General features: G+C 35.9%; 1 protein-coding gene across 1 annotated transcript in view; it reads left to right on the top strand.

The window, feature by feature from the left end:
• The window catches only part of SCN9A (sodium voltage-gated channel alpha subunit 9), a 157,904-nt gene that overhangs the window by 69,131 nt on the left and 61,014 nt on the right, over positions 1 to 27,759 (top strand). Inside the window, exons 2-14 of the mRNA XM_024122208.2 lie at positions 456 to 763; positions 5,948 to 6,066; positions 6,414 to 6,503; positions 7,069 to 7,197; positions 8,631 to 8,722; positions 9,704 to 9,913; positions 15,626 to 15,689; positions 16,951 to 17,092; positions 19,163 to 19,369; positions 20,980 to 21,267; positions 22,802 to 23,173; positions 25,942 to 26,071; positions 27,274 to 27,512. Coding sequence (XP_023977976.1) covers positions 506 to 763; positions 5,948 to 6,066; positions 6,414 to 6,503; positions 7,069 to 7,197; positions 8,631 to 8,722; positions 9,704 to 9,913; positions 15,626 to 15,689; positions 16,951 to 17,092; positions 19,163 to 19,369; positions 20,980 to 21,267; positions 22,802 to 23,173; positions 25,942 to 26,071; positions 27,274 to 27,512 — 2,340 coding nt within the window. The 5' untranslated portion in view covers positions 456 to 505. The remainder of the gene's footprint in view (positions 1 to 455; positions 764 to 5,947; positions 6,067 to 6,413; positions 6,504 to 7,068; positions 7,198 to 8,630; positions 8,723 to 9,703; positions 9,914 to 15,625; positions 15,690 to 16,950; positions 17,093 to 19,162; positions 19,370 to 20,979; positions 21,268 to 22,801; positions 23,174 to 25,941; positions 26,072 to 27,273; positions 27,513 to 27,759) is intronic.

Below are 27,759 nucleotides of genomic sequence, written 5' to 3'. Positions count from 1 at the left end.
AAAAAAAAAAAAAAAAAAGAAAGAGAAGCAGAGGGTGTGAGTATATTATGAGATGTCAGACAGAAGAGGATCAGGTGACCAGAGAGGCAAGAAGGGAACCTGGAGAATGGTGCTATCAGAAGCACTGTCATAAAGATTTTTAAACAAGGAAAGTTGAATTGCACTAAGAGTAAGTACAGATGAAAAATAAAGGGAATTAAACATATTTTTCATTAAATTGTCACTTTAAGATCTGTGAAGTGTTAAGTTCAAATTCTTAAAGATCATTACAGAGCATGGAAAATAAGTCATGTACATAGTAGTCACTTAATAAGTGCTCATTCAACCTGATACTTCTGTGAACACAGTACTTCTTGTAGTTGAAACCAAAATCTGTTTTATTATTACTATTATTATTTTTTTAAAGTGCCGTCCCTGGCTGGCAACCACTTAAGGCTTTGTTTGTTTCTACTTAGGCCTCTTATGTAAGGAGCTGAAGGGGAAATAAAATATACAGGATGAAAAGATGGCAATGTTGCCTCCCCCAGGACCTCAGAGCTTTGTCTACTTCACAAAACAGTCTCTTGCCCTCATTGAACAACGTATTGCTGAAGGAAAAACAAAGGAACCCAAAGAAGAAAAGAAAGACGATGACGACGAAGGGCCAAAGCCAAGCAGTGACTTGGAAGCCGGCAAACAGCTGCCCTTCATCTATGGGGACATCCCTCAGGGCATGGTTTCGGAGCCCCTGGAGGACCTGGACCCTTACTATGCAGACAAAAAAGTGAGTTTATTGTGCCTGCAATGGTGCGGTCTCTGTTTACCTCTTTTGTACAGAAAGATATTTTAAATTGAGATTAAGTGGAATTTAGTGAAAAGCCACATCATGACAAAAATGTTTAGTTAAATACACATGTAGGCTCTTTCAGAATATGTACTTTTACTAATTTTTCATCAAAACTGGTTCTGTCACTGGCATACTATTTTGATATTTTTAAATTTAATAGTGTTCAGTATAATGTTCTGCCTTTTGGGCATCCTGGTAGGAACAAAATAATTGTCAGTTTGAGAAGTAAGACCTGGGGATATGTCCAGAATGCATTTGCATGGAGGTGACAGTTGAATCCATAGGAATATATAAAATCACTCAATTAATAATGGGATTTAGAGAGCCACTCATTTAGGGGGTTGAAGAGAAAGAGTCTGAGATGGTCAGAGAGGCAAGACATGATAAATCAGAAAGTTTTCCATTATTCAAAAAAAAAAAAAGGGAAGAGAGTATCTCATAAAATTATCCAGAAAGTTGAGGCTGGCGAAAGGCTATTGGAATGAACAAGGAGGATGAGTTGGTAACTTTTTGGAAGCAGTTTGTGTTAGGTGATGGAAATCAAAGCAAAATAGTGGCGGATAGCAAGTAAAAAGAGGAAGTGGGTGGCAGTTGACGCATGCTGAAAAATTTGAGAAATTTCCACCAGAAAGGTGGTCACTTGAGGCAATGAATAAATTGAAAACCTTTTCAACGTAGGGTATAAATAGCACGTTTGAAAGTGGAGAAAAAGTATTCTCAGAGAAGAATATAGAGGGTCGAGTAAGTGGCTAGTTGCTGATGTTAACAGACAAGGGATAAACCACAGGTCAGCTTGTATTTGCATTAGAAAAATGGAGCGAAGCCTTACTGTGTGAGCCCTGAACGGCAAATAGGAGGATGAATTTGAGTCCTGATATGTTGAAGTAAAGGTAGGTACCTCTGAGGAAATGCATGTTAAATCATATCAATATTTTCCATACTACAGGAGTGGAAATTGTCCTTTGAGAGTCAATCTGGAGAGCAGCAGATCTGAGAAGGTGTTGATTGCATTAAGGAAATGGGAGAGTTTGAAACAACTGCTATAAAGGTTATTCTACCAAGAAAATGAGAAGGGGATTACAATCATTTCTGAGACAGTAGCAGATACAACCAGATTGAACTTGACAAAGAGGAGACAGTAAAGGATTAGATCAGCAGGTTCCATAACTTTCTCCAACAATGCTTTGCTGCATGGCAACTGCAGAGTTATCTTTAAGAGGTAAAAAAGGCAGGATAAAGTCCATTAAAAAATTATTTTGACAAGATGTAAATAAAAGAGATTATTTATTGATAACACATCTAGCAAATAAAATACAGGGCACTGAAATGTCTTGAGAATTAGAAAATGTGATGAAGTTAATTTTGATGGTAGAAACACATCTTCTTCGGGATAGTTGCTATGAATAGCAATACGTAATATTTTGCTTCACATTAAAGCCAGCATCTCAGCAAGCTGACAGCACAGAAGGAGAAAGCAGAATACCTGAGAAGCCTTTGAGATACTACCCAGCATTCCAATTAACCAATCAGTATTCTGACACAGGAAGGAAGAATGTTAACACGTATTCAGGATCTCTGCGTCAGGCACTAGACTTTTTATACAAATTAGCACACATATTTACTATAACTTTGTAAGACAAGAAGTAACAAAGGACCTGGGGAAAATAAGTAACTTACAAAATGCTACATGCTAGTAAGTTTTGTCACAAATTTTTTAGTTCAAGTTGATTTGACTCCCTACTGAAATATTCTGTTGTATAACATCTCTTAGTTTAATTTCTGTTGTATAGCATCACCATGCTCACAGCTTTACAAAAATGAATGGAAGAATGAATGGGTAAATAATGAAACTGGCAATATAAAAAGTACTTTCTCATTTTACTTACTACTTCATCCTGAAAAATGCCTGGCTCTTCATGGATACCTCCTGCATTTCCCATTTCTCAAGGGGGCCTGGATGTTACTTAACCAGGAACCCCTGAAGGAGGAAAGGAATCTTTCTGAAATAAATCTCAATTCAGAGATATAAACTAATATTGGCTTAAAGTGACTTGGGAGGTAAGGAGAAAATGTTTGTATTTGGATGGAGGATTAACTAATGGAATCATTTTAGGTATGTGGTAGACAACTTTAATGGAGAATATTTAGGGGTGAGACTCCAATCCCTCACCTTGGCCCCAGCTCCTTTCAAAAATGGCACCAATCACATTAAAAGCCTAACGCACATCTGCATCAGTATACTTGGGTAGAGCTAGGTCAAACGAAGTAATCTATTTTTCATGGTCCTCTATTAACAGATGAATAAATACCCACAGGGATTACCGAGTCTTTTTATTTTATTTTTTTTGGTTTCAAGCTTTAAATGATCAGCTTTTTGTGCCATGTCCTAGCCCTTCAATCATTCTTGATTAAGGTAGTTTTGACTTCCACTTGCAACTTCAGGATTGACTTCTGTGTGGATTGATTCCTTAATGTTCTGGGTTATTCACACTAATTGACAAGAACTTTATTTCTGCTACATTATAATCACTGCTTGGATTAAAAATCTAAATGGGGGCTTCCCTGGTGGCGCAGTGGTTGAGAGTCTGCCTGCCAGTGCAGGGGACACGGGTTTGAGCCCTGGTCTGGGAGGATCCTACATGCCACGGAGCAACTGGGCCCGTGAGCCACAACTACTGAGCCTGTGCGTTTGGAGCCTGTGCTCCGCAACAAGAGAGGCCGCGACAGTGAGAGGCCCGCGCACCGCGATGAAGAGTGGCCCGGCTCGCCACCACTAGAGAAAGCCCTCGCACAGAAACGAAGGCCCAACACAGCCAAAAATAAATAAATAAATTTATTAAAAAAAAAAAAAATCTAAATGACTCCTGATTTGACCTGGGTTCAGATTTTAACTTATATTTGAGTGTAATTATCAATGCTTTGTTAAAAAAAGGACACTTAATAAACTAATGATAGAAGTTAGGGCTTCATTTTCATGTGTGATGAATATATTAAGTGCTTTTGAATAGTTTTATGCAGTGCCTTTATTATAGATGAAAGTTTGTGTCTTTAAGAAAGAATAAATTACCAATCACCCTCTGCTGTGGGTATTAAGAGGACAGGTACAATGTCTTATTATCTTCATATCATTGGTGCCTTATATGTTGCCCAAAATATCAGCAGCTGTTCCCACCATTTACTAAGAATTTACAATATACCAGAACTTAAAAGCTTCACAGACATGAAGTGCCAGCTCTCAAATTGTAAAATGGTAGATCAGGTATTTAGAATCCTATCTGTCCAACTCCAATGCTTATACTCTTTAAGTACCTTAATTCTCTAATTTTATGTTTAATAAATTATTAAATAAGTGAGCAATATTAAAAAAATTTATTCAGACCTTGACATCTATGCATTTCCTAGTAGGATTTTAGACTTTGCTAAAGAGACTTATTCTGCTACCCCAAATTTCATAGGCATATCTATTTTTCCCACCTGTAATTAACTCCTGGTTGTTTATAAACCTAGACAATCCTAAAGAAGTTTTTAATGAAAATGAAAATTGGGAATCTGAATTTTAAAATAGTAAACCAGTTCTTTTTTTTAAATTTCAAGTACAGGGTAACTTGATCTTGCCAAGTTGAGGCAGTAATATGATTTTCACATTAGCTCAGATGACCTCTGGTTCATGAAGTCCCCTGATTATTCTGACAGACATGTGGCCATGCCCCCTCTTTACTCTCATGCTCTGCCATTTGTATTTCTCTGTATGCTACCTGTCACATCTTGCCTTGTATTAGAGTTATTGTGTTCTTATCACTTTTCTAGGAAGCTCCTTGAATGCAAAACTCATGCCTCATTTATGTTCAAATTCCTTTCATTGCCTCTTATGCCATAGTTGCTCACTGCACAATTGTAGAATATAATGGCTGAACGAATTTTTAAAATCACAGTGTATTGAGATTTAAGAAAACAATAATTGTGCTCAAAGGTGAGATATTAATTTTAAAACTAATTTTCCATGTGAAAGTGAACTTTATGTTAAATTATGTTTAGACATAACTGGTATAGTAAAAGGGACCAGGAATATAAAAGGGCATCTGAAAATAATAGATTCTGTTTGTTTTCTTGGGGGCTCTGCCACATACAAAAGCAAGATTACCAGAAGTTACATCTCCAGTTTGGTGAAAAATATTTATTACCAGAAGCTCCCTTATAAACTTATATAAAATTCGAAATCAACAACAAAAAGACCAAATCAGTGTCTTCTAGATAACCCAAGGAATTTGTTTGCCAACCACAGAAAAATAAGACAAGGATTTGAACTTGGTCTTTCTGATTTCCAAGCCAACTCCTTCAGTTGTTTTAATGTTTTGTTGTTATTGCTGTTTGTTTGTTTGGGTTTCAAGTTTTTCAACTAAATACCAAAGACATGGAAAATGTCACTCATTATGCAATGGTTACATAACATATTTCTTAAATGTTTGGTTCTATTCGTATTATTTCAAAAAATTGCCATGGATAGTAGCAAGTAAGTCCTTTAATTTATGTTATTTTATTTTAGCTGTTATTGGTATTAACATCTAAAATAGGAAAATCATACTGAGTAGTAGGATTCTTTCAACTCTAATATTCCTTAAATTTATGAAAATATTTTTGAAAACTCATATTTTGGAACATTTGCTACTAAACCTGACAATAGCCAAGAAGTATTAAAATTCTCTAAGTGATATGATAAAAATCAAGGATAGCTAGTTAATATTTGGTTTGCATAAAATGCAATGTAATGAAAGAAGGAAGTTGTATTTTAAAATATTTCCAGTGGCCACAAGTTATTGTTACTGATTTGGGTGTTGAAGGGATATGAAAAAGTGAAAACTGTACTTTGAAAGCTCTAAATAATACATGCTCATAAACGACTCACTTCTTATTTTACTGAAGAAATGGACAATGGACTTGGAGTTCATTGGCCAACATGACGTGAATAGCTGCATCAATGGTATTGGAACCACATTGCTTGAGTCTGATGGCAGTGTTTCTTTAATACGACCCTATCACATGGAGAGGTAAATTGCAGATATTAATCTACTACATTGAAATTTTGGAGTCTCGATTCATACTGTTTTCTTTTTGCTCCTGCAGACTTTCATAGTTTTGAACAAAGGGAAAGCAATCTTCCGTTTCAATGCCACACCTGCTTTGTACATGCTCTCTCCTTTCAGTCCTCTCAGAAGAATATCTATTAAGATTTTAGTACACTCATATCCTTTTTAAAATGCTTACTTACAATGGTTCTTTAAAATGCAGTTTTTGTTATTTTTTTTAAATATAGATTTTAGTCCTTTTGTACCTGAAAAGACTCTTGTTTACCAATCTCAATATAATTTGGTGTAGATCTGTGAGTAGATTGGGAGAATGGCAATTTTAGTATTTTAGGAAAAATTGCTTTTGTCTATTACTCCCTTGTTCAAAGAGATTTTTTTTAAGTCTATAGACATGCTTAGAATTTTTTTCTAAGGAAAAATTGTTAGCATTTCAACAAATGTCTTTATCAAATATTCAAAGTTCCTACCGTGGTTTTTTATCATATTCCTTGATTCTAAGCTACCGCATTCAGCATGCTTATCATGTGCACTATTCTGACGAATTGCATATTTATGACCATGAGTAACCCTCCAGATTGGACCAAGAATGTAGAGTAAGTGGATTTAAGTACATTTTAATATAGTCTTACTATGGTCATTTTTATCCTTTCCTTTTTATACCAGGAAGTTATTGCATCTATAAAAATTGTGGTGTTTATCTTCCCATGTTACATAGTTGCTTTTCTTTCAATTATTTTTTTCTCCCCTACAATATTAACCTGCTAATATTAGAATAGAATAATACATGCTACAGTCTTTTCTAGAAAAAAGACCTTATCAGATACCCTGCTTTGTTCTTAGACATGTCACATATCTCTTGTCCTTGGGTATATTTCTGATAGGAACAATACAGGAATTTTCTAGGCAGATCTAATACCTGTGTTCTTAGTAATTTTTAAATACCTCTACTTTCTGAGAGTGTTTCTGATATGTACATTTTAAGATTTTCTGGAAAGACCTTTACTGTAGTTTATTCTAATAGTTAGAATGGGTCCATAAACCAACAGCCATACTCCAATAGATGCCTTCCTTTGGTTGATCAGAAAAAATTAATTATAAAGATTCACATGGTATTATATTTTTTTCACACTTAATATCCCAATGGATTCTTGTGCCTAGGTACACTTTTACTGGAATATATACTTTTGAATCACTTGTAAAAATCCTTGCAAGAGGCTTCTGTGTAGGAGAATTCACTTTCCTTCGTGACCCTTGGAACTGGCTTGATTTTGTTGTCATTGTTTTTGCGTAAGTACTCTCAGTTTTTTGAAATGCCAAACTCATGAAAGTCTCAGATAGCACAGTATTCCAGTAAGAACAGACTTTTGGGGTTTGACTTTTCCTGCATATAATGGTTGCATTTAAAGGATACTGTATGAAAGTTAGTCATCAAAAAAATATTAATATTTTTTCAGATAGAGCATTTTCTACTCAAAAGTGTGTGACATCATTAAGATAGATGATCTTCCTCCATGCTCAGTACTTGGATAGAAAATATATGTGGTGCCAGTTAGGGTCACACTTTTTCCAAGTTCTTATTTAAAATCTGGTAAAACCTATAAGAAAAACAGAGAAAACTCAGGCATTTATTATAAGTACGGTGCTCTTTTTTTTAATTAACCTATATTATTCAAAAGCTAATAAGTATATTAAAATACAGAAATAAATCTTTTTATAAGGGCTGTCACTGCATACTAAACCTAACATTAATGCATTGTGTATGCATTACATAGGCATCCACAGTTTATTTTCAAGGGAAAAGTATCACATTAAGATATAATTTTAATTTATTCATATTGCTGCCCTTTTCCTAAATATATTTGTCAGAAACATTTCTTCATTTTTTAAATCTCAAACCTAGATACAGTATTTTCCCTCTGTCATTTTGATTTGTAAAAGTAATACATGTTCATTGGAGGGATTTAGACAATACAGAAGGGTCTTGAGATTTCTAGTCTCCAATTCCCGCACACCTGCCCCACCTCTTTGTCCTCCAGGCTGGCTCTTTCTGTGGTCACATAAGACTGCTGTAGTGCCACCCACCACCTGCTAAGACAACACTGTGTCAAGGAAGGCTGCTTCTTCTCAGGGGTGTCCTTTTTTAAATTTATGTGCCATAAACTTTACCATTTTTAAAGTATAGAATTCAGTGTTTTGTAGTATGTTCACAAAGTTGTGCAACCATCATCACTCTCTAATTCCAGAATATTATCATCACCCCAGAAAGCAGTCACTTCCATTCCCTTCTTTCCCCCAGTCCCTGGAAACCACTCAACTGTGTTCTGTCTCTATGGATTTGCCTATTCTAGACATTTCACATGAATGGAATCATACAATATGTGGCCTCTTTGTGTCTGGCTTCTTTTAATTAGCATACAGTTGTCAAGGTTTGCTGCTGATATTTTATAGAATATTAAATATCTATATTACCATAATATTGAAGTTTAGTAATTGAAGTGTTTAGGCATTTATGTGTATGAAACCATTTTAATAATACGTTTGTATTTTGCTCACATCAAATGACTCAAATCAAATTAAATTAGTAATGATAGAAGCAAAAGATTTGCAGAACTGTAAATTTAAATAACAAGTTCCAAATGTAGGAAACACCTTGACTAAAGGCACAGGTAAGTATCATAGACTCTATCTAAATTCTGAATAACTCTGATTTAATTCTACAGGTATTTAACAGAATTTGTAAATCTAGGCAATGTTTCAGCTCTTCGAACTTTCAGAGTGTTGAGAGCTTTGAAAACTATTTCTGTAATTCCAGGTAAGAAGTAATTGGTGTGAAGCATTAGGCCACTCATAACTCCAACTATTTGGGAGTTGTTCTTTGTTTGTGTGTGTGTTGTTACCGTGTTTGTGTATAAACTCCCCTATTACAGATATGTGACAGAGTTTGTGGACCTGGGCAATGTCTCAGCGTTGAGAACATTCAGAGTTCTCCGAGCTTTGAAAACAATTTCAGTCATTCCAGGTGAGAGTGGGGTTAAACACCGGGGCTGACTTTGATCTTTTGAAGGAAAAACAAGAAAAACTTATGCAATTTTAATTAAATTTGATCTCTTACATTTTTCACAATCGTTATTAAAAGTCAGCCTTTGAGTTTAATCAGTTGCATGAGTCTTAGACGATGAAGATGGCCATTTGGTTCATATCTCAACTTGAAATTTTCCCTCCTGTCTAACAGTTCATTTTCCATTTTGCTTATCCAGGAATGAAAATTTCAGTTTGTTTTATTGCTTTTCATATGGTTAAGAAAAGAGATATAAAATATCAGCATGGGGAGGATTGCATGACATAATGTTTTTTTCTTTCCTCAACAAACCATTTCTTAACTGAAAATTAGTAAGTTGTCACTGTGTGCTGCAATTCAGCCTCTTTTCTGTTTTGGTATCTTTATAAAGAGATGTTTTGTCTGACAAACATTCACTGAATTGACACTTTTTAAAAATTATTTTTTCAAGTGAGTGTGGATATGGTTTGAGCAACCAAATTATTCATTTTGACAGTTTGGTTATTCTCTGGAAATATTTTAAAGTTTTTAATCACTTGCTGTAATACACAGAAACAAAATATATAAAACAGCAAGTCCACCCTTTTGAGCTGGTAGACTTTTTTCCAACTAGGTTATTTAAGATCATTGATTTGATAAAATGCATGCATTTCTAGGAAAGCTTGTGTTTTGTTTTCGTTTCTCATTCAGAGGCTTTATTTCATTTTGAACACCTATTCTCCTCCCCATATTCAGGCCTGAAGACCATCGTAGGGGCCCTGATCCAGTCTGTGAAGAAGCTTTCTGACGTCATGATCCTGACTGTGTTCTGTCTGAGCGTGTTTGCACTGATTGGACTGCAGCTCTTTATGGGCAACCTGAAGCAAAAATGTATGCGGACTCCACTTGAAAATAATGAAACAATAGAAAGCATATTGAATACTCTTGACGAAGAAGACTATGGAAGTAAGAATGCCCTTGTAGTTATTAATAGGTTGAAATAAGGCTAAGAGCATTTTCTCTTCTGACAATGAAATGTTGCTTTCATTTTAATTATTTCAAAATCACTCAAATATAGAGAAAGTTGCTACAATGTGAATTTGGATCATGTTATATTTTCATAAATTTCCCTGGATCTAAGCTTTCTAGCGGTTCTGGTATTAAGAACATGGGATAGTTCCATAATTCTCAATTTCTGTAAGATAAAAAAGAATAAGTTTGCTCTAGAAAAATAAATTTAGCTATGAATTAATGATATTGACCATTAAATTTCATAAGTTATATATTTATATACTATAATTTTATTGAGTAATTTATACTTATGTTTATTTTATAGCATAATTTATTATATAGTAATATAATTATATTTTTACCCTTGTATTTTTCTTATAACTATAACATTGTACAGTCATGTTAATCATGTTATAATGATAATATTATCACATATTAAAATGTTTGTCTCAATGGTATTTCTAAAGATTTGTATAAGCAGAACAGTTTATTCAGCTTTATCAGCACTATCCTCATACTATAACCAATGATGAGTTTTACAGCTCTTTCTAATGGCTTCCCTCAATTTTGCTAATGACCATCAAAGTTTAATTCATCAGAACTAGTTCTGTAGATACCATTTAAGATGATCGGTACACACAGTCTCAGAAGTCTACTTAATTCACAAGTGTATTTTAGAGTATCTTACAGAAAGCATAAACGGCATGTTTTCTAAATAGTTATCCCCTAACACAGTTTCTCTCACCAGAGCTGATGAGTTTGGGTGAGAATGAATTCTAGCAAGATTATAATTTCTGTCTAACACCTGCAGTGTGTCTATAAGATGTTGCCCATGTGAACCCATAAACCTTAATAATTAGATCCAGAGGTAAGATGGACATGCAAGTGCCTTTGATAGAAGGAGATCAGGGAGTAAAGGTCAGCTGTTAATTCTCCTTAAATAATAAAGAGTCGTATACATCTTTTTTTTTTTTTTTTTTTACTCAATGTGTTTTTTCCTACTCACTGAGGAATATAAAGGCAAATAAAACCTAGCTAATATAGTAAAAGACTGTAAATAAAACTGAAGAAAAGGAAGCCTAAAACAAGAAAACTGAAGGTTTTCAAAGTAAAATTTTTAATGTATATATTTTTTACTACCAGCATTTGGTGAGGAATGTAGCATATTTTCCTTTCCTTTTCTTTAATTTATTTTTTCAGCTTCTGATTTTTATTAATATGATCTTAAATTTTATTCCTAGTTTCCAAGGATTTTATTTCTTAATTTATATACCATGCAAGTTATAGAGCTTACAGGTAATTGCTGACATTTGTACTCTGTTTTATGAATCAGTTTACAGCACTTACTTAAACTTGACTTTTTTTTAACTAGGATCATTACCAGTCCTTTTATTCTGAATCTTGGTCTCATTCCTGAGTTCATGCTTTGAATGATTTTTTTTTTAACCTTCTGGAATTGCTTCAAGCAATTTTTTTCAAAAGGAGTAGAAAAAGCTCTTGGATTTTGCAGTGTATCTTCATATTGCGTTTACACATGAGTGAATGACAGCTTAGCTAACAATGAAATTTTATACCACAATCTTCTCCCTCAACTCTATACATTATTCTTGATTTTCATCTGCAATATAGTTTCACAGCAGAGATGATTGTGTTAAGTCCGAGTTTGGTTTCCCACCTGTTTTCTGTGTCATAGAAGCCCCGTCTCACTGCAATATTTATTCAAGTATTCATTTATGACATGGGTTTATTGAGCGCTTCCCTGAGCTAAGCATTGTACAAGTTTCTGGACCTGTAGCAGTGAGTATGATAACCTCAGCCCCTGTATCCACAGAGCTTATCTTCTAGGGAGAATGAAAGAGTAAAAGGAGGGGAACAGACAAATAAAAAATATTGCAAGTTATAACAAATGCTATGCGAAGAAAATAAATCTCAGGGGCTGAGATACCAACTAAATGAGAAGCCCTCTCTGAGGAGGTGGCATTTAAGCAGAGATCTAAAGGATAATAAGAAGCCATAAAATAGTGTAAGTTTAAATGGGGGCTGTTCCTTGAATTAGAAGGAAGAGCTTGTGGAAAAGCCCTGAGACAAGAAAGAGTATCATGTGTTTAAAGAATGGGAAAATAGCAGTGTGGTTAGACTTTAGCAAAGGAGAGGCAGAATGGCAACAGAGAAAGTTAGAGAAAAAGGCAGGGGGTCATATCATGAAGAATGTCTTAGCCCATGGAAAGGAGTTTGGATTTTATTCTAAATGCAGTGGTTTTAATCACTTTACCATATGCGGAGCTGATTGGGTAAGAGTAGATGGTAGATTAGAATAAGGAAGACCAGTTAGGATGATGTTTCTATCATTCCAAACAAGACAAGGTTGTGGTTTCATCTAGAGCGGCGGCAGAAAGTGAAAAATGTGAGTTCAAAATGACACCTATAGAACTCGCTGATGAATTAGAGAGGAGAGAAGGGCTTGGGGATCTCGTCTACGTTTCTGGCACGGAAACTGGATAGGTGGCAATGGGAAGTGAGGGAAGAGTGGGCAGGTTTGTAGGAGAAAGTCACTATTAACCAGTTAAAATTGAGATGTCATTGGGATATCCAAGTGGAGATAGAAAGTAGACAATTGGAGATTTAAGCATAGAGATCAGAGGAACTGCCTAGTTTGGAGATATACACTTCGAAGTAATCAGCAAAGGGAAAAGATATGTACACACATACATCCTTCTGAAAACTCTGATGTTTATAAGTATGTAGAGAATGGGAAACCTGGTGTTTAAAGCAAATTTGGTGTTTAGAAGATGCTCATCTCCACAACCCTAATGTCTAGAAGGCAGGTAGAGAGGAGGACCCCAAAAAAGACGCAGAGAAAGAGTGGCCAGTAAAGCAAGAAGCAAAGGTATAAGTAGGAAAACCAAGAGAAAAAAGTATGTTGAGAAAAAGGGAGTGCTTGTGTTGAATGATGCTGCAAGATCAAGGATTAAGATCAAGATCAAGGACGATGAGGATAGAGAAATGTATATTAGCTTAAACAACATGGAAGTCATTAGAGACTTTCATGAGCAAATTTTAATAGAGCTGTAGGAGCACAAGGTTGGACGAAGGTGGTGACGGGTGAATAAGATGTCAGAAAGAAGAGAAGACAGTATGTGTAGACAATTCTTCCAAGAAATTTGGCTGTAAGGGAATCAGAATAACAGGGGCAATGGCTGGCATTTTTTTTAAAGTTGGATTTTGATAGGGGTGTTTTTCTAGTGCTAGAAATGAATGAGTAGTAAAATATGGATTAATAATTCAGGAGAGTGGGGGAGAGCAAGTCCTTGAGAAAGTGGGAGAGCGAAGGGGAGAGACATCTCCACCATAGAAGCAGGAGGAAAGATGGAAGAGCAGGCTCCAGCGTAATCAGAGGAGGATTAAGTCAAGCCCAGTGGCTTTTATTTCCACAGAAAAATGTGAGATGGGATCATTGGCTGGGAGTGCAAAAGAGGAATTCTTCTCTTGGTATTACATTTTCCCTTTACATGTTAACCTTAAATTCTCTTGAGGCTAATTATCCTAATAATTTACTGTTTATTTGTTTGGGAATTATTTTCAAGTGTTCTACAAGACCAGAGTGAGCTACTCCCATTGCTTCACGTTTCATCATTCGTGTATTGAATTGACTATGTTAGCCCTGCAACATGCCCGTACAGGCAGCTCTAGAGCCCACTTTTATAAAGCAGCTCCTCAGTGACTGGTAAATGTGAACTGGTATTTCTTTAAAGGATAACTCTATAGTAATCCTTCCATAATAAAAATATCTCAGAGGTTTATGTATAAAACGTTGCATGATAACCTCCTCCATCCTCATTCGGCCATGCCTACCCTCCCTAAGGCACAGGATTTTTTGCAAAAATGAACACTGAGAGTTTTCACCCCAAACTAAGAGGCCTTATTGGTTTATTTGTGTCTTCTAATATTTGTATCTTCTACATAAGACCAAACGATGGCATATAAGTCAGTTAGTCTTATCTGAAGTTGTTTAATAAGAGCTGCTGCTCTTTTAGCATTGATGTAGAAAGTGTGGGTCACTGTGTGAAGTGTTTTACATGCAATACCCTATTAGTACTAATTCAACAGCTCTACAAAGTAGGTGTTCTTATCCACATTTTACAGATGCAGAAGCTAAATCTTAAAGTGATAAAATAATTCACCTACATAGGAAGGGGTAGAAACAATATTCAAATCCAAGTACATCTGACTTCAAAGTCTTCGTTCTGCTGTTACTCCAGAGCCTCCTAGAAATTACATCTTTATTTATTTTGACTTGAGCCAGATAGGAAGTTGGGCCCTTATTAAAAAAAACTCTTTTTGTCCTTTATACCTTTACTGTATACGTTTGGATCAGCCCCCTGTATTAAGAATAAGTCATTATAGTAAATAAAGGAAGAGTTATGAGTTCCTTTACACCTGAAAATGGGCACAAAGGGTACCTTGAAAGGGGAAAATGTACATTTATTTCAGTTCTGTATCCTCAACATCCAGAACTTAGTAAGTTCTAAATAGAGGTTGATTGGTGAGTAAACAATGAGAGAATTTCAGGAAATAAATTGCCTTCACTTATAGTGTTGCCTTGCCAACTGTACCCCTTCTGGAATACCTGGGGCTGAGCTGGGGGCTCTTTTCCTTCTCTTTCCCTCCCTTCCCTCCCCTTCCCCAGCTCCACTTTCTCTCTGGGTTAACTCATCAGGTCCCATGGCCTGACGATGACGCCCATCTTTGTATCTCCATAGTTGATACCTTCACTGACCTCAAGACTCATATCAATCCAGTCACTTACTTGACAAACTTCTCTCCGTATCCACGGCTACTCTCTGAATCGTAGCCATGTCACCTGTCACTGTAGTCACTTAGCTTGTATCCCTGCTTCCACACTTGCCCTCCTATAGTAGTCCATAGTCCACAAAGCAGCCACAGCAACATTCAAAAATGTTAATTATTGTCTCACATCTCTACTTCCTACTTCTATTACTTCCTATCTTACTTACGATCCAAACTCCTTTCCATGGCATGCAAAACCTTGCTACGTGGCCCCGGCCTACCTCTGACACCACAATCCTCCCCACTCACTGCATTATAACTGGGCTGGCCATTTTGCTTTTTTGTTTCCATATACCAACTTCATTTCTACCTTGGGGTTTTGCTCTTTGCTCTTCACTCTGTCAAGATGTCTCACAAGGGTCCTCGAATGGCTGGCTTCTCTGTAGCATTTAGGTTCCAGCTCGAATGTCATCTCTTTAGAAAAGACTTCCCTGACCACATTTTGTCACATTGTCTTTAATTTATTTTCTTTAGGGCATTTATCCCTATGTGAAAATGCCTTGTATATTTACTTATTTACTTGTTAAGTGTCTTTCTCCATCCCCAACCTCCACCCTTACCTAAACATAAAGAAAGCTTCATAAAATTGATGATCTTATTTATCATGTTTGTCATCATATTCACTGCCTAGCCCATAAGAGGTTATCAACAAATATTTGAAGAAAAATATATAAGAATACAATAAATAAATGAATGCCTATTGCCTGGCACTGGGCCTGAATATGTTTGTAAATATATCTATATTAATTAACTGACCTGCTGTGTCACTCTTAAAGCTTACACTCCTAATGTTATATTGTTCAATTTCTTCCTAAACAGAATATTTTTATTACTTGGAGGGATCCAAAGATGCTCTCCTTTGTGGTTTCAGCACCGATTCAGGGTATGTAATATTTGTTTTCAGTTTAGTCCAAAGGCTGGGGGAAGAAAGGAAAATCAAAATCAATCAGTTTGCTAATAAGAACCTTTGATTCTATATTATTTTCATATATTTCATGGCATTTTTTGAATCATTCTGTCCCACAGTGAGTCCAAACTTTAAAACTTTCATGGTTAATGCATACCATGCATTTGAAAGCAATACTTTGAGGTAGTGCTTGAATTAAAACAAGATACAAATCATATACATCGTAAGAAAGTAGAAAAAAATTACTTCCAAAAAACCCCACCAAAAGTTGGTTGGATAGTTTCCAGCCTTTCTTCTTTCTGGGAAGAAGAGTGACAAAATCAACTTTTCTTTCCATCCCCAAATTATACTCATTCTCCCATCAAGTATGGTTCATAGGTGACAGAATGCAGTGACATTTTGGCCACTCTAAACAAAAGGATCCCATGGACTGGGGTAAAGATATTTTAAGAATGTCGTATTTATGTAAGTACCCATTTTGCTCTTTCTCCCACACACCGACTTTATTTCTGCTTCAGGGCCTTTGTTCTTGCACTGTCCCCTGCCCAGGAGGAGGCTCTGGGTACACTGGGAACATAAAAATAAACAAGATAAGGTTGCTGCTCCTAAAGACACCTCAGAACACTGTGTTTATTTGACATCATGGATACCAATCCACTAATTTTAAAAAGAAAAAAAGTCTTAAACTAGAAATCTCTATGTACTTACATAATTGTTATCTATTGACTGCTCTTGATTCTAATTCACCCCAAGAATAATTTGGGGAGACAGTTTTATTAGAGGCCTATATATCAATCTTTATGGGTACAAGAACTACTATATGACATCTGGTGAAAGTTTCCAAGTCTTAATGATTAATGATGATGATGATACTAATAGCAGCTACCATTTATTAAATGCTTTCTATGTGCAGGAACTAGGCTAGTTAATTTGCATACATTATCTTCTTTAAACTTAATAACAGTCTTAACCTTTGGAGGTAGGTATTATTATCTTGTTTCACAGAAAGAAGGAACTGGGCCTTGGAGAATTTAAGTAATTTGACAAAGTCAACAACTAGTAAAAAGTAAGGATGGGATTCAAACCCAGTTCTTGCTGACTCCAAATAATGTGTTCTTAATCATTATTCAATTTTGTCCCCCTGGAAAGGAAACCTTGAGTTTCCGACTTCTCTGTAGTACCCTTTAGCTTGCATCCTGAAGGTACTCTGACTTATGATATCCTTTTTCACATGTAGTCAGTGTCCAGAAGGGTACACCTGTGTGAAGGTTGGCAGGAACCCTGATTATGGCTATACGAGCTTCGATACTTTCAGTTGGGCCTTCTTAGCCTTGTTTCGGCTAATGACCCAGGATTACTGGGAAAACCTTTACCAACAGGTGAGTGCCAAGAGAAACGTTCATTGCATTCATTGCACAAAAATCTGATGTATGTTCCTTACCAGCTTTATATATGAGATGTTTTATTCAGTTTAGAATGGAGAAAACTCTATTGTCTTAGTACTAAAATTGACATGTTCTATTTCCAGCACTATTAGAATGGATAGTTCTTAAATCATAAATTATTTTCTTACTCTTCTGAGCTTTTTGATCTCTAGATCTCTTTCCCCCTTTCTGAATATAGCATCCCACGGGGTCCTAGGTAAATAGCAAGAAATATACTGTAATGTTCTCTCACAGCACTCCTACACACGCTGTGCTTTCCACACTTGCCTCCCTGCCTGCAGTGCCCTAAACACCAGGCTCTCCTGAGCTCACTGTTCTTTATTTTGTGTACTCCCATGTACAGTTGTTCTGGACTGAATAGTATCTCCCCCAAATTGATATGTTGAAGTCCTAACTCCCAGTACCTTAGAATGACTATATTTAGAGTTAGGGCCTTTAAAGAGGTAACTAAGTTAAAGTGAGGCCATTAGAGTGGGTCCTAAACCAATCTGATGTCCTTATAAGAAGGAAACATTAGGACATGAGTAGAGATACACACACACACAGAGAAAATACCTTGTGAGGACTCAGTGAGAAGGTAGCCATCTGCAAGCCAAGGGGAGAGACCACAGGAGAAACCAAACCTGCCAATACTTGGATCTTGGATTTCAATCCTCTAGGACTGAGAAAATAAATTTCTGTTGTTTAAGTTACCCAATTTATAGCATTTTGTTATGGCAGCCTGAGCAAACTAATAGGAGAATGGAAGACTCAATTCATGTCTGAGTTTTTCTCTCTCAGCTCACTTGCTCCTTCTTCTACACCTCCATGCCCTTTGACTGTTCTTCAGTTCATAGCATCCATCTCTTGTACTGGAATTCTTCATTCATGTGACCATCTCCTCTCTAACTTACATGTGATCCTCTTGGGATTGTGGCTTTATCTTTTCACCTATATGTTATCAGTACCCAACCCCAAGAGGAAGGAGACCAAAAATGATTATTCTATATTATAAAAAATAATGAATCACTTCTCAGATTGCTACAGATTCTTCTTTTGGCCTGTTTTATGTCTATTTAATTTCTGAGAATGTTATAAATGAATGTAGAAATTATATAAAAATCTTACTTCATGGGAAAAAAAAAGAAATACAAAAGTATGCAAAAAGATACTCACCTTTACTGCAAATGAGAACTGGAGTGACATATAACTTTTCACCTGTCGGAATGACCAAAATCAAAAAGTTGATCAAAGGAGAGATACTGTCTGACTAGATGTGGGGAGGTAGACTTTCTCACACATTTCTGGGAGCCACTGGAGAAGATATCATGGCAATTTCTATGAAAATTAAAATGAATATACCTGTTGACCTCCTACAAATTCCACTACAAAGAATTTATCCAAAAGAGGAAATCAGTAACAACAGTAACTGATAGAAAAGACAATTGAGTTACCATGCAACAGAGATAGAATAAGGAGACTTATTTTTCATTTAATATCTGTTTGTACCATTTGAATTTTTTCCCATGTATTACATTTAAAAATTTTTAATAAATGTTAATTAAAAATACATAAAAGATGAATGCATAAATTCATACAATAAGGCTGTCTACCTTGTGTTAACATAATCATTAATACTTCTTAAAGATATAATTTTATCAGTAAATGATACTATGGAAATTATCTAGTCCTATAATTTGAAAATGAGTAAAGCAGCTAGTTTTTGAATAATTTGCAGATTAGGGGAGAAAAAATCCAGGGTTATTATTATGCTTACTAATAGTCAAGAATCATACTTAATTTCGGTACAAGCTTAATTAATTGCTATATCTTTTGTACTGAAAAAATGTGTATTTTAATACTGATTGTTTTCGATGAAGATACAATTTTATTCCTTTATATTTTTGATAACATGAGAGTATACAGAACTGTACAATTTACATACCTAATATGCCATTCAAGTTGAAATGATTTACCAAAAAAACCATTTGTGTTATTAAAATAATAATTTCCATTTTTCCCTAGACACTGCGTGCTGCTGGGAAAACCTACATGATCTTCTTTGTTGTGGTGATTTTCCTGGGATCCTTTTATCTAATAAACTTGATCCTGGCTGTGGTTGCCATGGCCTATGAAGAACAGAACCAGGCAAACATCGAAGAAGCTAGGCAGAAAGAGTTAGAATTTCAACAGATGTTAGATCGACTTAAAAAAGAGCAAGAGGAAGCTGAGGTATTGTTATTTGATTTAGAAGTAGAAAAGCAGCGGAAACAGCAGAAGCCCTGTGGCCTATGCTCAGCCTTCCCCGGGGAGATTTTCCTTCCTGGTTTCCTTTCATTTTTATAAATGAAAACTGAATTTTCATTCTGGTGTGGTCAAAGGAAGCAATTCTGGATTGAGTTAGAACTGACGTCTGCCCCATTCCACCTTCCCTCGTAATCAGCTCACTCCAGCGCGGAGAATGTACTAAACTCTTCCTCCTAAACCTGTTACCCACAGTTCCTCTGTGTGTATGGCATTATGCAAAGTCCCAGAACGTATATATGATGTATTTCCCCTGAGTAACAATTGTACACAAATGTTTAGGGAAAATTATTTGATGTTAAAGTTAGATACTCTGTGGGGTAGAAAGCAAAATGTTCATCAGTTTTGGTTAGTGTTGCAAGGATTTTAAGATAACGTGTGAGATGTTAAGAAAAGCATACTTATGACTGTGGCCACTTTAGGTTAAGTCACAAATTCTTGAGGATTTTTCCTTACTCCTCCCTCCAAAGGGGTACTTCAGTGGAAAAGTTTGAGGAGGCTTGTACTAAGAGAACCAAAATTTCAAATATTCCACACGTGTTTGATGGTTTGACCTAGCAAATCTCTTCAAGCAATCTAACCTATTTGGGGGAGGGTAGTAATCTGTGATGCGGAGAAACTTTGAAGCAGAAAGATGTTCAGGACAGTATTTTAGTAATATTAAAAATCAGAAAGCATTTAAATTTCCAAAAATTAGAAAATGGTTAAGAGGACTATGATATGTTTGTGTTATGGAGTATTATTCGGCCATAAAATGATGTGTTTTAAGAATATTATGACAGGAAAAGGTATTAATATAACAATATATTAAGTTGTAGAATACAAAATAGAATATAGGATACAAACAATTTAAAAATTATATATATAAAGAGTGGAAGAAATAACACCAATTATTGCTGGGATGTAGGTTTTTGACTGATTTTTGTTTTTTATTTACAATATCTTTATTTTCCAAATTTTTACAAGGATTGTTTTATTTTAATAATAAAAATTTAATTTTTATAAAAGGGATAGCACTAGACTCTCCCAGGAATTTCCTAGAGAACCCCTAAAAGGCTCTTTCATTTTCTTGAGATATTATTCTGTAATTATTTTATTTGCAAATAATTCATTCTTCATTAAAGTATAGCTGTACCTGAATTTATTGACAATATTGAGTTAATTACCTGAACAAGATATACAAATGAATTATCATATGATTTATGTGTTTCATGACCCAGAATTACCTAAAATTAAAACTTTTACATATACAATTTAAAATTCCACATATACTACTTAAATTGCTTTACTATATAGTAATAGTATGTAATAGTTTAATTCCAAGGCACAGTATGGCTTTATTACAATGCAGGAAAAGCAATAAACATATATTTTGTAAGCTCTCTATTCAGAATGCAAAGAAAACGACATTACTTCCCTTACAAGGGACGTGAATACGTGAACAGTGTAATTGAATTTGTAGTAAACAGGTGCCCCATAATAGGGTTTCCCAGACTTTGGAAATGACTCACTGTGTGTGTGACCTCTTGGTGCAACAGGCAATAGCATTGGCAGCAGCTGAATATACAAGCATTGAGAGAAGCCGGATAATGGGCCTCTCCGAGAGTTCTTCCGAAACATCCAAACTGAGCTCTAAAAGTGCTAAAGAAAGAAGAAACAGAAGAAGGAAAAAGAATCAAAAGAAACTCTCCATTGGGGAAGAAAAGGGAGATGATGAGAAATTGTCCAAATCGGAATCCGAGGAGAGCATCAGGAGAAAAAGCTTCCACCTTGGTGTTGAAGGTCATAGGCGAGCACTTGAAAAGAGATTGTCTACCCCTAACCAGGTACCACTGACACCGTCACATGCATATCACCAGAGGTGGCATCATAGAGCAAAGTGTTCTATCTGAGGGAAGGGACCTCAGGAGAGGAGCAAGTTGTTGTTGTAGCCACTGACAACAGAATAAGACCCACATCTTGTCAATGCCATGGACTGGCTTCACCTCAGTCCTACCTTTCTCAACCTTCATGTACCCTCAGTCCCCCATGATTGTTTACTCTATATTTTCATTCCTTTATTACTTGTTACACATGGTTTCCTCTAAGTGGGATGATTTTCTTCCTTGTTTTCCTCCTGGCATAGGACCACCCATTCTTTACCCATTAGCTTAGGTGCCACCCATCCACAAAGATTCCTCTGTCCTCTCGACTCTTCCCAATCTGCTCTTCAGTTACGCACTGAGAATTCCTATCCTTTTTATCTACGTCATCATTTAAAATTTCTATCTTCTACTACTTAAGTCTGTAAGACCCTTCCAGATATATACAAAAATAAAAGTCCCTGCCTTCAAAGATTTCATAATCTGGTTGGGGAGACAGAACTTGAATACATGTGATATCAATAAAAAGAAATAAGACAGGAGCAGTCCAAGCTAGTTTTAAGGTAACGACCCTGTCATACCCATTTTCCATGATTCACTATGCCTACCACCTTGTCCTGTACATAGCAAGCACTAATGTTTTTTCAATTAGATACTTCCGAAGAATATGCAGTTTGGTTTATACACATGGTTTATCTTGGACATGAGTCATATAAATGGGACTTTCTTCCCCTCTTTTGTACTGGGCAGCTTCTTTTCTAAGTTCTAATATTTTATGACTTTGTAAACCCGCTAGTATTAAAAGGTCTTTTTAAAAAATTATTTATTTATTTATTTGGTTGTGCTGGGTCTTAGTTGCGGCTCACCAGCTCTGTAGTTGTGGCATGTGAACTCTTAGTTGCGGCATGCACGTGGGATCTAGTTCCCTGACCAGGGATCGAACTCACGTCCCCTGCATTGAGAGGAGGATTCTTAACCACAGGACCACCAGGGAAGTCCCAAAAGGTCTTTCTTAACACACCTTAACCAAGCCCTCAACATGCAGGGTAGAGTTGCAAGCAATGGAACGCAAAGATACATACAGCATGGTCTTGGGCCTCAAGAAAGTTTCAATACTTATGGAATGTATGGGTTGATATATGAAAAGCTCAATAACGGGCATCAATACCAAATTCTTTCTTTAAGTGATATGTTCTTTATAGCAACATGAATGGTACAGAATGAATGGAGAGATCACTCTAGGCCAGAACTGTAAAGAGCAGTACAGTAACAAATAATGTACCTGGTCCTGAAAGGATGAAACTTTTCCAGTCTTTTCATTCCTTATTTGGAAGAATTTGTCTTTTTGCTGAATTTCTTTGTTTTTAAATATGTTTCTTTTAAACCTGTACAGAGCCACCTACCCTCAGGCCAGTGGTCTCGGTAGAAGTTATGGGAAGTGAACTTCTGTTTTGGGGTGCTTCAGCAGATACGTGTCATCTCTTATTTTTTTCTGCAGTCACCACTCAGCATTCATGGCTCCTCGTTTTCTGCAAGGCGAAGCAGCAGAACAAGTCTTTTTAGTTTCAAAGGTCGAGGAAAAGATATTGGATCTGAGACTGAATTTGCTGACGATGAGCATAGCATCTTCGGAGACAATGAGAGCAGGAGGGGCTCGCTGTTCGTGCCCCACAGACCTCGGGAGCGGCGCAGCAGTAATATCAGCCAAGCCAGTAGGTCCCCCCCAGTGCTGCCGGTGAACAGGAAGATGCACTGCGCCGTGGACTGCAATGGTGTGGTCTCCTTGGTGGATGGACCCTCAGCCCTCATGCTCCCCAATGGACAGCTTCTGCCAGAGGTGATAATAGATAAGGCAACTTCTGATGACAGTGTAAGGACGTTTTAAATAGCTCAGGCATGGCTCGGCCCTTACTCTTGCATCCATCAGTCTCTCTGCTGGAGGGGCCCTCTCTCTGGTCCTGTGACTGCCTCTGCATCTTGCAATACTTTTTATGTTACAAACACACCTTTAACTGAGTAACGTACTCCTCATACTTTTGTTGTAGGTATCTAATTCCAAGATATTTAAAACCCCATTTTTGAAAAAAGGTACTTATCTACTGTTAGTGTACTTGATTATGAATCATCCCCTTAGAAAACAATTTATAAAAGATCTATATATCAGCACAAAATGCATTGATAATGCTGATCTTATTAGTTGATAATAGGTCCCATGTCTCTAAGGAAATTTGGATTATTTGTCACCTACTGCTATTTTTTTCAAGTCACTACTTAATATATACATTATTGCAAGGATCTTATTTGAGTTGTTAATAATTAATAATAGTAATAATAATAGCAGACACATTAGTATTTACAGCAGCCCTATGAGGTGATATATTATTATCCCTGTTTTACAAATGGGGAAACTGAGGCACAGGGAAATAAAGCAGTTTGTGCAAGGTCACTCAGCTAATAAATGGTAGTCCTAAAGTTCAAACAGAGACCCTCTATTTCAAAGCCTGTGCTTTTAACCACCATACTTTCTCTCCAGTGTGTGGTAGGCTTCTTGGAAATAATTTAGAATAACTGTGTTTTTTCCCATACATAAATGAAACTTACTGTTTTCATTAAAAAACAACAAAACTCTTTTATCTGGAATCTATGAATAACAACATAATATCCAAAACACATACAGAAATGCAAACATATATATATATAAAGACAAAAACAAAACACCTTTCCAAAACAACAATTTCAAGAGTTTAGGAGTCATTGAGTGGTTTGAGAAAAGGGTGTGATTAGGCTTGAAAGTCTTTCTGGTTTATGGAGTATCTAGGTAACCTCTTAAGGCCACTCACTATGTTACACTGCATTACTCAGTATCAGCAAGGCTTTGACTTTGAACTTGGGCTACCTATTCATAAATTCATAGTTGCAGACAATGTAGTATTTCAAGTGAGAATAAAGTTCCATCAAAGCCATGGCCATACACATATTTTCGTTTGGTTTGAAAGAATGCATGTGCTTTTAGGTCACTTGTGACCTCTGTGTTTGCACGATACAGCTTCAGCCCTCTGTCAAGGTATTTTTCCTTATCAAACGAGCATGTTAAATTTCCGTAGAATCAGATACTTGTTGTGTTTTGCTTTTCAACAATGTGTATTACCTGTAAAAGATTATATAATGTGTATCAGATTTGGAGATTATTTCCTATTTTTAAATGAAATGTTTCATTTAATACTTGATTTTTACCCACAGAAAAATCAGTAGCACTCTAAATCCTGAAACTAAAACTACAAAACTTGAGGAATTAGTGGATACTTTAAGATTCAATAGAAATGCAAAACATAATACTGTGGAATAATGTACAGTTTAGATGAAAAAATTGCATGAGAAATAATATAAACTTGACACCTGAGACTTGTCTACATGGAGAACAAATTATTTAATCAACACAGCTGATTGTTTGACTGGGGGAAAAAGAAATCTCTGCTTCTGGAAAGTCAGTAAATTAGAGAGTATATCAGAGAAAACATGGTTATAGAAAGATTTCTATTTAAAGCCACCTGCAGATATGTGTGTGTGTCTTTGCACATACACATACATGCATACATACACACATACACATATTTTTGCCTGTTTGTCAATGTTTTAATATATACACAAATATAACTATATCTGAACAACTGTACAACTTTACAACTCTAGATCTGTATATCTATATATATGTAGAATGGTGTGTGTGTTTGTGTGTATACACACGTACATACATACCACACACAACTAGATAGATAGATGATAAATGTAGACTTGTATAGTTGTTTGTATGTATATATATGTGTATGAGCATGTGTGTGTGTGTGTATTGTTGGCCTGCACTGAACTGGCATAGTGTTTTAACTTTGAATTAGTTGCTAAGATTTAGAAATAAGATATCTTCACATAAAAATGGGTATACCTGGTAAGACTGAGCTCATATTCCTGCATAGCAGCAATCCTTTAGAGCTGGAGAGTGGTCACCTCTTTTAGATGGAGCTTATATTCTCCATTTTGCTACAGTTTCCATCAGTCTTAATTGTCCTTTTCCAACTGAGCCATTTATCCTCATAGCCTCAGAGCAGTTCATGAGATCTTCCTTGGCAGTGAGAAACAATCATTACAGTTGCCTCTGTTATTGCTGAACCTTAACAAAGAATAATTACAGAAATTTAATTTAACCTAGAAATCTAGGTTCTACCCTTTTACGCACACGCCACTTACAACAATTGTTTAGCTGTTTACACGTAGGATTCTTACATAGTAAAACTATCTGAATAAATTGGAAACCCTGAAAGATAGATAATGATAGTGAATTTAACAATGAAAGCAGCTCATTTTATTTTTTATTTCCTAAGTACTAATTCATTTAATACTCATAGCAAGATTGTAAGGCAAGTGCTATGATTATCCCCATTTTACCAATGATGAAATGGAGACAGAGAGGTTAAGTAACTCTCCTATGATACACAGCCTGTAAGTAGCAGAGCCATGATTCAAATCAACAATCTAGACTCTACTTTTAATTACTCACTACAACTATGTGAGCAAGATTTTATTTTCTACCTACAATTTATTAGAATTCCATTCTTAAAACTGTAATTAATCTTTTTTTTTCAGGGTACAAACAATCAAATACACAAGAAAAGACGTTCCAGTTCTTACCTCCTTTCTGAGGATATGTTGAATGATCCCAATCTCAGACAAAGGGCAATGAGTAGGGCAAGCATATTAACAAACACTGTAGAAGGTACGGAATAATATTCTCTTTACCATACAGATTTTTAACAAAATTCAGGTAAGTCCTAGTCAGCCTTAAATAGATATAGCAAGTTCTTAGAAAGAATTCAAAGAATATAAAATGGTTATAAACAATGGTAAGGCTAACCAATGGATACTAAAGGAATTGTCTTTATGTGCTTAAAAAGTGGATAAAGTTATTTGTGATTAAAGACAGGCTTTGGGCGATATGCCTTTCAAAGATAGATAGCTTCATGGTGCTAAATGAAGAAAGGGAGGTTAACACAGTCCTGTGTGGTTCTCTCACTATGTATTCTTCGAAACTTTACCTAGTCTCTTGGAATTGATGATCTTTCTAAAATGTGAGAAAATAATACAAACTTCCAGGTATTTATAAATTGCTGCCTCTGAGCACCTTCTATAAAATTGTAAAATGGTAATATGTGACATGACATCTGCTAAGATTGTGATCCAAAGGAATTAGAGAAAGCAGTTCAGAGAATATGATGTGAATAGTAGTGGTCAGTCAAAGGGTGGCAATTTAAAAAATGTGTTGGCTCCCACCTTCTCTCCCCACAATGTGCCCCAGGTCTTACCTTCTCCACGGGCTACCACCTCATCCCCTGACATACCCATGATGGGCCCAGACAAAGTTTTCACCCACTTCCTAAATTTATGATGAGAACTAAATGGGCTAATGGTGTTTAGTGCCTATTGCACGAGTCACTCTATAAATTATTTCCAGTCTCTTGGTTCTGGGATTGTTTTCACCTGTGAACTAACAAGAGCTTTTCCTGGAGAGAGTAGAAGTGTGTTATTGTTGTAATGGGTTAAGGACACAGGGGAAAGTATGTATACTGGTATACATACATTTATCTTAAAAATATACATATCTCCATTAAGAAAACATCAATTCTCTTATTTACTGTCATATGTTAAGTATATGTTTCTCTCAGGGATATCCATATCTGCTCTCATCCATTAATTTCACTGCCTTTTCCTTATGGTTGATCTAGTAAATGAACGTGTGATATAAGATTTTTATGTAACATGCTATGCTTTCATAGAAACAGTACTGTTAAATTTGCGAAGTCTAAACAGGAGACTTGTTTCAGTGTTAAAGTATACTGCTGATTTGTATCTGGTGAGGAATAAAAAGTATACAATACACGAATGATTGACTTGGTGTTCTCTGTTGTTTTTTCCTCCCAGAACTCGAGGAGTCCAGACAAAAATGTCCACCTTGGTGGTACAGATTTGCACACACATTCTTGATCTGGAATTGCTCTCCATATTGGATAAAATTCAAACAACTTATCTATTTTATTGTAATGGATCCTTTTGTAGATCTTGCTATTACCATTTGCATAGTTTTAAACACACTGTTCATGGCTATGGAACATCACCCAATGACTGATGAATTCAAATATGTGCTCACTGTGGGAAATTTGGTAAGTCTCTTAATGTGGGTTATGTTCCCAGAGCTGCTCTCTTTTTTTGTCATGATTGTCGTTTCTCTTTTTGAAGTCAGATGGATATTTAGCTAGGTAATTAGGCATCTCCAGAATTCACAGTAGGAATCATTGTACAGAGTCAAGTTTCTGGTGATAGTTACTATTTTTAAATAATTTTGCAGTAATATTGAGGCCTATAAATAACAATACTATTTCCATAACAAGTCACATCTTGGGAGTTGAT

Source organism: Physeter macrocephalus, chromosome 2 (assembly GCF_002837175.3).
Source record: "Physeter macrocephalus isolate SW-GA chromosome 2, ASM283717v5, whole genome shotgun sequence".
Lineage (NCBI taxonomy): Eukaryota > Metazoa > Chordata > Mammalia > Artiodactyla > Physeteridae > Physeter > Physeter macrocephalus.
Note: the sequence above shows the minus strand (reverse complement) of the source record. Positions and strands in the feature narration are given on the sequence as shown.